Source organism: Trichosurus vulpecula, chromosome 6 (assembly GCF_011100635.1).
Source record: "Trichosurus vulpecula isolate mTriVul1 chromosome 6, mTriVul1.pri, whole genome shotgun sequence".
In the NCBI taxonomy this organism is placed as follows: Eukaryota; Metazoa; Chordata; class Mammalia; order Diprotodontia; family Phalangeridae; genus Trichosurus; species Trichosurus vulpecula.
The window spans coordinates 46,607,159-46,622,026 of NC_050578.1; the positions used below are offsets into that span (position 1 = coordinate 46,607,159).

At 40.9% G+C, this 14,868-nt stretch overlaps 1 protein-coding gene across 2 annotated transcripts in view; it reads left to right on the top strand.

The window, feature by feature from the left end:
* Positions 1-14,868, top strand: part of ELOVL6 (ELOVL fatty acid elongase 6) — a 158,788-nt gene that overhangs the window by 1,510 nt on the left and 142,410 nt on the right. Inside the window, exon 2 of one of the 2 annotated variants that reach the window (XM_036763176.1) lies at positions 3,860-3,978. In XM_036763176.1, the coding sequence (XP_036619071.1) occupies positions 3,890-3,978 (89 nt within the window). In that variant the 5' untranslated portion in view covers positions 3,860-3,889. Of the gene's footprint in view, positions 1-3,814; positions 3,979-14,868 lie in introns of those variants that run through there. The other variant, XM_036763175.1, reaches the window with a different exon arrangement.

The following is a 14,868-nucleotide window of genomic DNA, read 5'->3' on the forward strand; positions in this document are numbered from 1 at the left end:
GGTATAAATATATAATATATGGAATTCTATAAACATATGCAGTATATAAATATATACAGTATATAAACCTATATAGTAAGTATATATACAATATATAAATACATGCAGTATGTATAAGTATATATAACTATATACAGTACATAAACATACACAGTATGTATAAATATATAAACACGCATAGTATATATAGTATAGAAACATATACAGCATGCATAAATATATATAAATATATACATTTGCTGCTTCTGCTTTTGTTCTTCACTCTAAAAGAGGACCATGACATCAGAGAGGCAATGCCATGACATGCAAATGAATTGGATTTAAGCGAGGGAGGGCAATGCAAAGTCACCAGCCTCACTTTCTCCTCCAGAGCCATCTGGGTCCAGTGGTCAGATATGGATCAGGACAACTGGAGAAGGCCCAGGATGCAGTAGAGAATCTTGGCCTTTTCAAGTTAAGGTCTTTAACGGGTCTCAATTTGACTAAGGCAGCACCCATTCAGTGATTAAGGGTTACATATACAGTATGTATAAATATATAAATATAGAGAGTATATAAAAATATATGCAGTCTATAAACATATATAGTATGCATAAATATATATAGTATATAAATATATAATACATAAACATATGGTATATATAAATATATACAGTATGGAGACACATATAGTATGCATAAATATATACACAATGTATATAAATATATCATATATACACATACACTATAGGTATATATATGCAGTATATAAACATATATAGTATGAATAAATATACAACTATACACAGTATATATAAATATATACAGTATATAGACATATACAGTATGCATAAATATATTTATACAGTGTATGTAAATATATACAGTATATAGACATATATAGTATGCATAAATATATTTATACAGTGTATATAAATATATACAGTATATACAAACACATATACGCATATACAGTACATATAAAAATATAGATAGTGGGTAGATAGTAACAATAATAGCTTCTACTTATATAGAACGTCAACAGTTGCAAAATGCTTTACAAATAATATCTTATTTGATCCTCACCACAACCCTGGGAGGTTGGTGCTATTATAACCCCATTTTACAGATGAGGAAGTAGAGCAGACTGACATTAAGCGATTTGCCAGGTGTTCACACAACTACCTGAGGCAGAATTGGACCTCAAGTTTTCCTGACTCTCCAGGCCCAGCTTTCTATCCATTGTGCCACCCGTGAGAAGCGATGAGATGACTCATATGCAAAGATATCAGGGAATAAACACGACTTCATGAGGCATAATAACAACCATGCTAAAGATCAAAAAATAAGGACTCATTTTTTTTTATACTGGAGAATTCTTTACTTAGAAAAAACATAGTTCTAGACCACTGATTTTATCAGTGTTCAGAATTCCCAAGACTCAAAACTCTTTCCATCAGTGGATGGGACTCAACAATCCCTTAGACCTACTGAAAGGTTAATCCACTTGCCCTGGGCCAAATAGCCAGTACAGGATTCCTGTAGGATTTGAACCTGGATATTTCTGACTTTCAGGTCAGTGCTCCCTCCCTGCTATATTTCACAATTCAAATAGTAATCAGAGATGTCACTATTTAACCCATAAAATTAGCTGATAATTGCATATCTTACTGTAGTAAGGAATGTGGAAACTGAAGTCCTTTGTATGGTTACTTTAAAACTAACTCCATGCCAATATAAATGCCTAAAGCACTTCTAAACATTTTTAAAGGACATTTTCTGTAGCATATGTTAATGAACATCCTATTTGGTGGATGTAGTACTATACCGAGGCAAGGAAGACTTGGGTTAAAATCGTGCCTGAAATACTTCCTAGTTGTTCAACCCTGAGCAAGTCACTTAAATCTCAGTCTGCCGCAGTTTCTTCATCGGTGACATTGGGATGATTATCATATTAGCTCCTAGGGTTGTTATGAGGATGAAATGAGAAAACATTTGTAAAGTACTTCACAAACCTTAAAGCATTACATAAGTGTTAGTTCTTATTATTACTCATACACCCATGCCCCTTTGGTTTGTTCAGTTCATGCTCACCTCTTCACCTCAATCCATGTAGGTATCTGGCCTGGATCTGATAATTTCATTCTTTTAGACTGTCTTACAGCTAGGCAGGCTCCTCTACGCTGGGAGATCAGAAGAACCCTTAGTTTCAATCTCTAAAATTGCCAAGACAGAAATGGCATTGCTAAACATCCTTTCTCCTGACCCTTTGATCTATAAAACCACCCCCAGTTATTTTTTGCCTTACTTATGTTTCTCAGTTGCCATTTTTTCTTTCCATTTCTCTGATTTTTTTTAAATTCGGGATCACTTTTATCCCCTCTCCCCCACCACCACTCCCACCCCCATCTGATTTCACAAGTTAGTGGTAGGCTTTATGTTTTGACTAGCAAACCTATCTGCTGGGGCAGGACTGGGGGTGCTGGAGGACAGAAGTGGGGATGTGAGGGGAAAGGGCCAGTAATTCCTGGTCCTAATGCCCATCAACTTCTCAAAGCAAGGCTCCCCTCACATTTGTTCATGCAGTCGTTTATCTATCTATATCTGTCCGTCTGTCTGTCTCTCTGCCTGCTTGCCTATCTATGTATTTATTTGTGTTTATTTATTTAAAGTTCACAAACATATCTACTGAGTACCTCGTATAGGTGTTCTAAAAGCCCCCAGTAATTTATGGATAAGTAGCTGAAAATATGGTGAAAGGTAGTGTGCTTAGTAGACCAAGTTTAAACTTAACCTTGGTATAGGAATATGGGGGGAGGGGGACAAAGGTGGGGAACGGGGTACTTCGAACATTATTCTGTCCCTCCCACACATATAACTCAAAATTATACACACACACACACACACACACTCAGTTCCCCCCACCCCCCACTGGACCAGTTGTTCCGGTTCCCCTCCCCCACTTTTGTCTTAGGTCATTAACCTTAGCGTCCCCCTCCCATCCCATCTTCCCGGTGCTCTTTCCCCTCCCCGATGCACCCTACACTTGCAAAATTTAACATGGGCTTCTGATCAGAAGTCTCAGCTCAGCATCCCCCAGTCAGCCCTCAAACTCATGATTGCTGCAGGCAGCCAGGTTTTCTCAGCCTAGTAAGTCTAGCTGCAAGCGCGAGCACCCGAGTGGCGGGAGTGGGGGTGGGGTAGGGTGGGAGAAGTGGTAAAGAGATAGTCAGAAATATGTGTCTTTGCGTCTTAGCTACGGGAAAAACGTGTATTTAGCTTTCCTTTGGCCAGAGGGCTAGCAGGTTTGACTACTTCAAGAATGAGAACGCGGTGGGTTAGCTAGCAGAACTTCATTCAAAAGATAACTAGTAAAGGTTGCTGTGACTCCGTGCCAGACTGGAGAGGGCCAATCTCAAGGATGATTAAACAGCCAGTGAACTCTAATACACTTATACATTTTTTTTTAAATCCCCCCGCCCCCAGGCCTTATGCTTAACTGTAAACAAAATTGACTGAGGGAGGAGGTCTCTCTCGATCCTCGCACGGGGTTTATTTTCCAATCACACAAGGGGGGAGGAGATTTCCTCGTAGACAAGTAAAGGGTGATGGATAAACGTGCGGGCACTAAGACCGCAAGGCGTTCGTTTCCTCCTACGGTTGATGCAGAAGCGGAGAGAGGAGGAGAACCCCAGACTCGGGAGAAGGAGAATCGGAAGAGCAGGAAAAAGCATTGCTAAATCCAGGATACAGCTGAGAGAGACACAGAGCCTGCACGGGGAGGGGGAGAAATAGGGGGGTGGGTGGGGGAAGGACCGCGGAGAGTACTAGAAAGGGGGGAAAAACGCTTTTTGCGGATAATTTACATATTTTTATATAGAATACGCAGGGACTCAGAGAAGCAGTACCAATGAACATGTCAGTGTTGACTTTGCAAGAATATGAATTTGAAAAGCAATTCAACGGGAATGAAGCCATCCAGTGGATGCAAGAGAACTGGTAGGTGATGTTTTGATCTAATACTATGTCTAGGTACCCTGACTGCCTTTTTGACGTGCCTTAATGTTAATATTTCTGTACTATGATTTGAGATATGAATCGCACAAATACTAAGCGAATTTGTGTAAGTCCTTGTATGTCTTGTGTATATACAGTTTACGCTGTGTAAGTGCACCTAGGAAAATAGGTAATTTCTATGAATGTGCACTATATATTATATAACATAATAGAACACGTGTGTTTATTGTACAGAAAGATGTGTGTATGGCAGAGGAAGAGGGGAGTGAGTCTTAGCTTCAGAATTTTAAGATGGATAACCTCCTAGTTTTTGTAAGAATTTACAATTTTTTTTTCATAATGCATGGCCTGACATATTTGGAATGGAAAAGCAGTCAGAATGTGAAAATTAACCCACCTCCATCTCCGATCACTCAACCCCCCCCCCCCCACCTCATTCGGGTACACTCCCCACACCCTTTCACCATCTCCTTTATGCCCTTCCTTTCTCCTTGCAGCCCTTCCCCATACTACTGCCCCTTGTTCAGACCACTACCTCGTCTAACAGCCCCAATCATGCCTTTCTAGGGATCTCTTTTCCCATTTGAATCCGATCCCCTTTCCGGTTACAGGAAGGGGTGGGAGGGAAGAGACAACAATAATAAAAAATGAATGAACCCCGGCATGCGTAGAGACACGCACCATTATTAACTTTTTGCTTTTAAATGAAAACGCGCCCCTGGCCCTCCCTAACAATGTGCTAGGTGTTGAAAGATTTTAATACAAGTTATTTGAATACTAGAGCCAGAAACTGTTAGGGCCTCATAGCTCGGGGGGTGGGGGGGGCGCCGACGTGGAGTCTGGGTCTCCTACTCAGAAAAAAGTTCTAACCGGGGAAAGCATCAGTCTTGTTTACTATGTATGTTCCCTTCTCCAGCCCACAGAAAATCCCAGTGCTAGGTGATCCAGTGTCACCTTGCAATATTTATCAGGAGGAGCATGTAATGGACTAATCCCTGTAGTCAGATACGTGGGCAGGCTTATATTTTTCTTTTTCAACTGAGAGCCTTGCAAAGTCACCCAAAATACGAAGGCTCCATCAGGCAGCAGTTCCCAACCCCAGGTGAACCCAGGCTGCTCTCGGGGGCTGCCTGAGCCTCCCAGAGGCTCGCGGAGGTTCCTTTTTACACGCACACGCTCGCCGAGCTGCAGACCCACGCGTGCGCGCACACAGACACAGACACACACCCTCAATCCCATCAATGAGAAACCAGTTGGCGCTGGCAGGAGGCGAAATCAGGCCGGCGGATTGGGGGAGTAGAGGAAGAGGAAGGGTGGTGGTGCGGTGGGGTGACCGAGAAGGGAGGTTCAGCTCGCCCCCTTTCTTGGCCCGCCGCCAGGGCTGCCCACTCCCCCGCCCCTCCCCGAAGGGAAGGAGAGCGTGCGCCTTCGTGCTCAAGGGGCAGAGACGCCATCAGCTCCGGCCCTGGGGCGCACACCCTCACGCACACGTGTACTTGGACGCCCGGCCGGCTCCTTCTTCCCCTCTCCCACCATCCCCCTCCAGACCACTTCCTCCCCAGGCCGGACCTGGCGAGCGTTTCCTATTTGCCGCTGCATTTAACCCTTTCTTGCCCCTCTCCCTGTGTTTCCCCACCCCTGGGGCTGAGCTTGCTCTCCAGAGGAGGCTGGGGGTGCACTGGAGAGACGGGAGATGGGGCCTGCTCAGAGGTGGGAGGCGGAGCTCGTCGCGTTTGCACTGGCTGCAGTGGTGCTGGGGTGGGGTGGGGGGGCCAGAGAATGCAGAGGGAGCAGTGGTGTGATGTGGGGTGAGCGCGCGCTTGTATGTGTGATGTGCGCGTGTTTGTTCGCAGGGGAGGGAGGGAGACTGTAGGAGACGTCTTTGGAGGACCTGGAAGTGTGTTACACGCAGAGGTTGCTGGGCGTGCTCGGCCAGCAGACTGGCACGCACCCAGCGGTGGTGGCGGCGGCGGCTGTGCATCCAGGTTGACCACTGGGAGGAGGCCAGGGACTCCTGTTGAGCGCCCTCATCGAGTAGAAAATTAAATATTTAAAAGCCTTGGTTGCTCCCTTCTGAACCGTAGACCTCTCTCTTCACCCCTGCCCCATGGCATCCTTGGTCAATTTCTAGAAATCTCCCTCTTTAGTGGCAGTGGTGGAGAGAGATGGGAACTAGGGATTCCTTAGTAATCCCAGGCTAGTTTAGATGGCATCGTTTTGCTGCATTAGCCCTGTATTACACATACCCTTCCCTATTGAGTCCCCCTCTAATGGGCATCATCTGCTATTCCTTTTGTCCCTGCTTGGTAGTCCTCGTTGGAATTTCTGCAATAGCTGAGCCATGTCCAACTTCTGTACCCACTATCAATCTGTGTGTTCTGATCTTCCTTCAGTGAGTTGCTGTTGTTAACTGCACATTTGCCCTCTGTAGCTATAGTTCATGCCATCTTTTCTTAAAAAAAAATGCTCAGTCCCTTTTCTGCCCCTTCATGAGTGGACACTTCTTGTGCTTCTTCTGCCTCCACCCCTTCCTCGTTGTACTTCCTATAAGCTGTATTTTTTTTTTCTTGCCAACATCTTTCTTCTCATTCAGGCTGGGTTAAGCTGGCAGGTTCTACTTACCATAGCTTCAATACCACATCTCATTCATTACCTGCCATTTTAAACTTAATATCCTACACTGGCTCTACTCACCCATTTCCTCCATCATCACTCACCAGTATTTGTTCTGATCTCTTTTTAAAGTACAATTTAAAAAAATGAACAGGTTTTACTTTCTCTCCTACCTACCTCTCCCCCCCCCCATATGTACACACATACATATCTAGATGGATTTGGTTAAATTATGTATGTATACACATGTAAATGTGTGTGTATATATGTATAATTTAGCCACACCTTTCATTCTAGTGTTCTCACTTTTCCTCTTTGCTTGATCCTGTTCTTTCTATATGCTCTCATTTTCCTTCCTTCTAGGCCTGTACAAAGCAATCTGTGAAACCTGTTTGCCAGCTCACCAGGGCTTCCCTCCTTACTTCATTATGGAGGGAATACTTCACCTGTATCAAACACACTCCCAAAGCATTTCCCTTAACAGTTTCACCTCCAACCACAAAGGGAGAAACAAACAAAAGACACCACCACCATAAAGGACCTAATAAGATAGTTCTTGTCAGAAATTCTCCTGCCATTATCCCCTCCCCCTCAGGAACGAAGGAAGGAACTAGCTGCTTGTGGCCCTAGACACCTGTGGTGGAAGTGATGGGTTACTTTGAAGATTAATGTATTTCTAGGGAAAGTATAGTATTTCATTATAACCACTATTAGTTATCTATTTCCTTGCAGGAGGGAGAGGATAAGCTTCTGAGGAATGAAAGGTAGTGGATTTTTCTTGCATTACCACCCCCCACATTGTTCTTAGTCTATAAGCCTCTTGTCAATTTGACTTATTTTCTTTGACTTGTTTTTAGTTTAGTTCTGCATCTTGTTCTTCCTGATTTTACCCCAAATAAAATTGAAGAGAGGACACATACTTAGATTTTTTGGGAGGTAGCCAGGTAAACTACCTACTTGGAAAATTGTCTGATGAACTCATGTTGACACCTCAAATTGCTGATCTAAGGAGAAGCTTTCCTTTCCTCTTTGTGGAAGAGGAGAAGTGAAATGATCCTAGGTTTTCACTTTCCCAAGTCCAGGCATATGTTTAAAAAAACAGATTGTGTATTCTTGCCTCCAGAACCACTTTCTGTTAGAGCTGGAAGGGACTTTTTGAAATCATCTAGACCAGTCCCCCTCCTTTCCAGGTAGGCAGACTGAGGCTCAAAGTGGTTAGTTAAGTAACTTGACCCAAGGTCACACAGCTAATTAGTAGCCTGATGACTGACTCGAGTCATTTGAAATTCAGAATAGTAAAAAAACAAAAACAAAAATAACCAGAACTATCAGCCCTGTTCCCTCGCTTTAGAGAGATTACATTCTGTGTCTTTCAGTCTTTTTTTCGGTTTAGATTAAACTCTAGTACAGTGTCAATTTTGTGAGGGATTTTATTTTTAATGACTTAGTTTTGAATTGTATAAGGCAATGGTAAATGCTACCCTCCCCAAGAGAAATGTTTTAAATCAGCTTCTAGGAAAAAAATGTTAAAATTGAATAAAACCACACCCAACTGGAATCTTATCTTTTGAAAATGACTTCTAAATAGGCCTCCTGAGCACAGTCTTAGAGAAACTATCTATTAAATTTACAAATTGCACCAAGGTAGCTTATTTCTCTATAGTCTAAACACATTTAAAAATGACACATCCAAAATCTTCTAAGAAAATAAAGGTAAGTGATCTTTTGCTGCATCTGGATTTCTGACATGTTCATCTAGACCAAGGGTGGGGAACCTGTGGCCTCATGTGGCCCTCTAGGTCCTCAAGTGGGGGCCTTTGCACCCAAACTTCACAGAACAAATTTGTTTTGGTCTACGCTGCCATTATTCCATTTGCCCTGTAACAGGTTTTTTGTTCTATAGATTATATAACTAAATAGGATCGCTTTGAAGGATAGATTTGCTGGTGTTATGGTAAAGTTGTTTCCCTGGAAGTTGTTTGAGGAGAGGTAATGACCTCTCATCCCATATATTGGAGAGGTGGATTTATAGGGACCAGATAATATTTAAGGCCTCTTAAGATTCCATGATTCTAGGGGCAGCTGGGTGGCAGTGGATCAGCCCTGGGGTCAGGAGGACCTGAGTTCAAATCCAGTGACCTTGGGCAAGTCATTTAACCCTGATTGCCTCCCAAAAAAAAAAAAAAACAAACCCATGATTCTAGTACAAGAAGCAGATATTAATGGAATAAAGCTGGTTCTTTTTTTCTAGTAGGACTCTATCAAACAGAAAAGAGTTCCACTAAAGGCATGTTTATCAAATTTTGTACTATCTCAGTGAATAGTTCAGAAGATTAGGGATTAATAAAGGTGTGGAATGAAGGCTATACCTATTTTAAGTTTTCAGTAGATATTTTGGCCATAACAGTTTAAAACAGCATGAAAAGCAAAGAAACATATTCCCGAGGGGAACAAATACCACATACCATAATAATTTTAGGTAAAAATATTTCTGGGTAATAAAACAATTTTTACCCAATGAGTGGCAGTTTATTTCTCAAATTATAGGAAAAGCTTTACATGATATTCAAGACGTTTAAAAGTATTGCAGTTTTCAGATGAATGTGTTTGACTCACTTAATTTCACCAGGAATTTATGACGCACCTACTATGTGTTACATAGTCAGAGTTGTAATTTTCTGGGAATACAAGCGGGTAGCCCCTCTTTACAGAAAGAGAAATGAGGGCAGTTGTGTGTTTTCTTTCCTCGAAACAGCTTTGCCTTTTCTCATTCTAAACTAGACGCTGGCTTAATTTATTACTGCTGCCAGCCAGAGGGCCAAACTGCCTCGGGAGTGCAAGATAGGCACAAAATTCACTGTGGGAGCAGAAAAACTGTCCCCACCCACCCACCCCAAACCCACACTGTGCCCCCAGACACCGGGCTCTGTTAGCACAGAGCGGATGACAGTCGCTCCAGTTGTAATTGTCTGGCCAATAATAATTATCTTCTGATGTCTGCTGACACGGTGTTCGCCAATAGGAAAGCAGGAGGCCTGTGCTGACTGCTCTAACATTATGTATGTGAGATGACGTCATGAAAGGGCTTGCCTTAGATCTCTCTGACAGCCTCCCCCTCTTTCCAGCTCTTGAGCATCCCCAGGAGCTACTTTGCGTCAATTTCCCCAGCCCTCTCTGATAAGTTTACTTTTTCCCAGTTCATAGTGGTGAGGTGGTTTATTGTCTTTTTTGCTTGGCGTTTATTTTCTAATGTAGGATTTCTGAAAGTTCACAAGAGATCTTATTTTTAGTCACAAATATTTAAAACTACTTTCTGTTTATTTTTTAAATCAAAAGAAACAATGATTAAATTAAAGTCTTTATTTATATTCTCTGGTCCAGCCCATTGTGTTTCAAATGGAACTGCTTGACTTTGTTCCCCTTTACACTTACCAGAAGTCCAGCCTGGTGATGTACAATTTAAAAACCAGAGGAAAAGCCAAATATTAAACATGGAATATATCTAATCCAGGGGTAGGGAACCTGCAGCCTCGAGGCCACATGGGGTCTCATGAATTCCCAGGATTTGTATTGTGAGGTTTGGATTCAGTCAAAGGGCTGTACTTGAGGACCTAGAGGGCCACATGTGGCCTTGAGACTGCAGGTTCCCCACCCCTGATCTAAGCTTTCTGCCCGATGTAGAAACGGCACTGGCTCTGGAATCCGAGGACTCGAGTTCAAATCCCGTATCTGACACAATACCTACGTGACCTTGGGCTTCATTTCCTCATCTGGAAAATGAGGGGTTTGGACTATATGGCCTCTGAGGTCCTTTCCTGCTTTAAATCAGCTTTTTTTCTAGTAATACTTGGTTACAAGTTTAAAGTGCCAATAGGGTTAGCAGACCGCAGTAGCATACACACGGGCAACATGTTTAATAGATCACAATAATTTAATAATTCATAAAATATTTATTAAAGACCTCCCGTGTTCTGAAAATTAGACAAAAACAGAAACTAGTTCCTCCCCTCAAGAAGCTTCTATTTACTGGAATCTTGAAGATGTTACTAGATAAGGAAACACAGGATTCTTTGTATCCCCAGTGTCATGCACGTAGCAGGTGTTTTCGTAAATGTTTGGGTCATCGAAGTGATGCCTTAGTGCACAGAACACTAGGCCTGGAGTCAGGAAAACTCATTTTCCTGGGTTCAAATCTGGCCTCAGACACTTACTAATTGAGTGACCCTAGGCAAGTCACTTAACCCCGTTTGCCTCAGTTTTCTCATCTGTAAAATGAGCCAGAGAAGGTAATGGCAAACCACTCCAAAAGGGGATCACGGAGAGTTAGGCAGAGTGTGTGTTCACTGTACCAGGGCAAGGGCGCACGCACACACACACACACACACACACACACACAAACACACACAAATGTTCCATGACTCCTAACTCCTATTCCAGTATTCTTTCTACCAAGCTTCTTGGCACTTGCCAAAAGGCACAACTGGTTTTAATCCAGATCAAAAGGACCTCCTTCAAAGAGACAGGATACAACCAAGAAGAGATTCTTCCAGACTGGTTGGAGACTAGAAGGAGGATGTAAACATACTTCACCAAAGGAATAAATAAATGAGACAGTTTACAGGTAAACCCACAGAGGAAAGCGGAGAATTGTGGCAGTTAACTCACCTCAGTGATCTGGATATTTCAGGCCAAACCATTTGTTTGGCCTGAAGTATACAGAAAATTACTTGAATTATGCATTTATAAGTATAGACATGGGTGAGTCCTTAACACATGGAAATAAAAAAATTTTCATCAATTCACAAAAATTTGCCTAATACTTTGTTTCTGTTTTCTTTCAGCCCCTCTTATTTGCTTCCCTTAGAACCACTATAACAGAGCAGCAGACATACTTAGTTTTTCATCCCCATAAATAGGTTTCCTTTTTTTCCCAAATAGCAGCTTTTTATCTTTAATAGATTAGAACAGCAATTCTCAAAGTGTTGTTCAGGTCCCAGACCCTTTAAAGGGGTCTGTGAGGCCAAACTATTTTAATAATAATATTAAGATGTTTTCATTTCTCATACAGTAAATATATTACAGCTATAACTCACTTTAAAAACAAGTTCTATGGAAACCTTAGTAATTTTTAGGAGTATAAAGGAGCCCTGATGATAAAAAATTTGAGATGAGAACTGCTGTGTTAAAATAAAAATTGGAAATGCAAAGCAATACATAGCAACTGACATTCATATGGTACGGGAATACAAAATGCTACAGATATTATTACTTTTTTAACCAGCAAAGAGATCAAAGCTTAGAAAGGTTCAGTGACTTACCAAAGTCACACGTCAAGGAAGGGTAAGAGGTAGCATTTGAACATAGTTATCTCGAGAGTTATATACATTCTTTTTCACCACACCACAGTTTTATTATGATACACAGTATATTACATGTTTCTTGGAAGACATATACTGTGTAACATAATAGAACCATCTATTCACTTAAGACACTTCATGAGAAGGAAAGAAGTTTTTAGCCAAGTGAAGTTTGCTAATTAAGTACATAGAATTGAAAGCTGTAAGATTATCTAAATGATTAGAGATCATCTAATACAAACTTGTCATTTCATATGAGGAAAAGTAATTTCTCAGTGGTCACACAGCAAAAGTAGGACTTCAATCCATTATCCACTGACCTCAAATGCATTGCCTTTTCTTTATAATTTACTTTTTTAATGGAAAAGCATTTTTTTCCCTCTAGCCCCAGCCTCATTGAAAACGGAAAAAAATGAAAAACCAAATGCGTGTAACAATTGTGACAAATACTCATAGCCAGGCAAAATAAATTCCCCAGTTGGCCACATCCAGAAATGTCAACATTCTTCATACTGCGTCTGTCACCTTCCCTGTAAGGAGACTGGTATCATGCTTCACTGTAGTCTGTCGCTGTATTGATTGGAGTTCTCAAAAATCTTTCCGAGTCGTTTGTCTCAACGATGTTATTGTAAGATTTGTTCCCTTGGTTCTGCTCACTTCACTACGTATTGGGCCGTCCAGGTCTTCCCAGGTTTCTGTGAAACTGTCCGTTTATCATTTCTTCTCACTAGGTAGTATTCTGTCATATCGATAATCTGTAATTGTCTATCTCTTCTTCAACTGATGAGCACACTCTTCCATTCCTGTTCTTTGCCAGTATAAAAAAATTTGTCAGTATGGGTCCTTTTCCTTTACTTTGATCTCTGGTCTGTAGGCCTTGGAGTGGTTGAAACACCTTTCCTGTTACTACAGCTGCCTCTAACCTACAGAGAACATTTAAAACAATATTAAAGGTGTTTCAAAACTATGCCAGTGATACATGGATACCCTTCAGCACCACACCAAATAGACCGGTGTAGTGAAAATCCCCTGAAACCTAGCCAAAAAGAAAAGATAGGCTGTCTGACAATTTATGGAGTGTTGTTCAATTCCTTTTAGGTGTAATGTGATTACTTTTAAACCTTCTGTATGTGAGTATGTACAAATTTATATGGTTGGCATAGTTTAGACCTTATGCAAAATGTTCATCTGGTGTCACATTACAACTAGCTGCCAACAACTTTAATTTGGAAGCATCGGTAAAAGGGGGCAAGGGAACTATGTTGAGCTAGGCTAAAATGCAAATTTATGTATGTAATTTAAGTTGGTTGTTCCCTTTCCACTCTCCAGATACCCTAGACATAAGGTCAATATTAATAAAAATAAATTTCATGAATGTAACAAGATTGTTGTTACGCTGGGTGAATAGCTTTGAAGTCTGCACTGTGGGTGGAGCTCCCATGTTGCCAAGTTCACAGATCCATGGAAGTATCCCAGTATGTTTCACGTTTATAATTAATAATGATATACATTATCTTTAATTTTAGGTCTGCCTTTCAGTCAGTCAGTAAACACTTAATAAGCACCTGCTTTAGGCCAGGCACCATGCTGAGTCTGGGGATACAAAGAAAGGCAAAAGCAAAGACCCTGCCCTTGAGGAGCTTATGGTCCATAGTAAAGACAACATGGAAACAGCTATGTACAAATAAGTATAGACAAGGTAAATAGGAAACAATCAATACAGGGAAGGCTTTAGAGTTAAGGAGGATCACAGTACGCTTCCTCTAGAAGTTAGAATTTTAGTTGAGTCTTGGAACAAGTAGTGGAGGTGAGGAGAAAGAACATTCCAGGCATCAGGTACAGCCAGTAAAAATGCCTGGAATCAGGAGGTTTAGTGTCTTCTTGGAAGAATAGATTCACTGTTGTTGTCCAGTGACAGTGTCCCAGGATCACAGAATATATGCTAGAGTATATAAGGTGTAAGAAGACAAGAAAGGTTGGGGTTGAGGGTGGCCAGTTCTAAGGGATTTTTTTCAGGAATCAAAAATCGCTTTCTACTTTTAGCAGCTGTCAACTCCCTTACCCGTACCTACCTTTGCTGAAAAGTAAGCCAATAAAATACATTTACATATAGGGCTCTCCATAAAATTAACTTTGTGCTGTGGTTGACAAAGGCAGACACATACTGATTAAAAGCACCTGTAATAATCTTTCAGGGAAGCAATTGCTTGCTTGATTTCCTTAGACTCTTTCCTCATTTTTTCAAAATGACACATTTTTTTTTTTACTTGCAAGATTTTTTTCTAGTGTTTATGGTTGCCTAATTATAGCATGGTCAGAGAGAGGAGAATGTGTTAAAATGTGATATCTGTGTTTGTCCAACTATTTAATCAGATTTATAAGCAAATATCTCTTACGTAAGTGAAATACATTTGGCAGGCCTATTTTTTCTTAATATTATACTTTAACTCAATTTTGCTAAGATTTATTATGGCATTAAATTTAACAGGATTTTTTTTAGCTTATACGGTATGTTACTGTGCTAGGAATATAAGGACAAAAATAGTAAACAATTCCTTAAGGAAATTATATTTCTTTAGCAATTATATGAATCTTTCACTTGGGGTTCTAAATTATTTGACCTGGCTCCAAATTGATAGTCATTTGCAACTTCGTTATTTTGTAATGCTAGAACTATGACGAGAAAAAAATACACAAGCGATGTACTAGTGGGCAAAATATTTTACAGATGAAAGTCATCTATAAAATTAAGTAATTTTTAGGTAGGGACAGCCCTAACCCTGACTCAGACTAGAACTATTTCTAAATTTCAGCGTGAATTTCAGAACATTGTCTAACTGACCATCTTAAATCTGAGTTTTGAAAAATCCTATCTGATTGCTTAAAATCGGTGTATGTACTT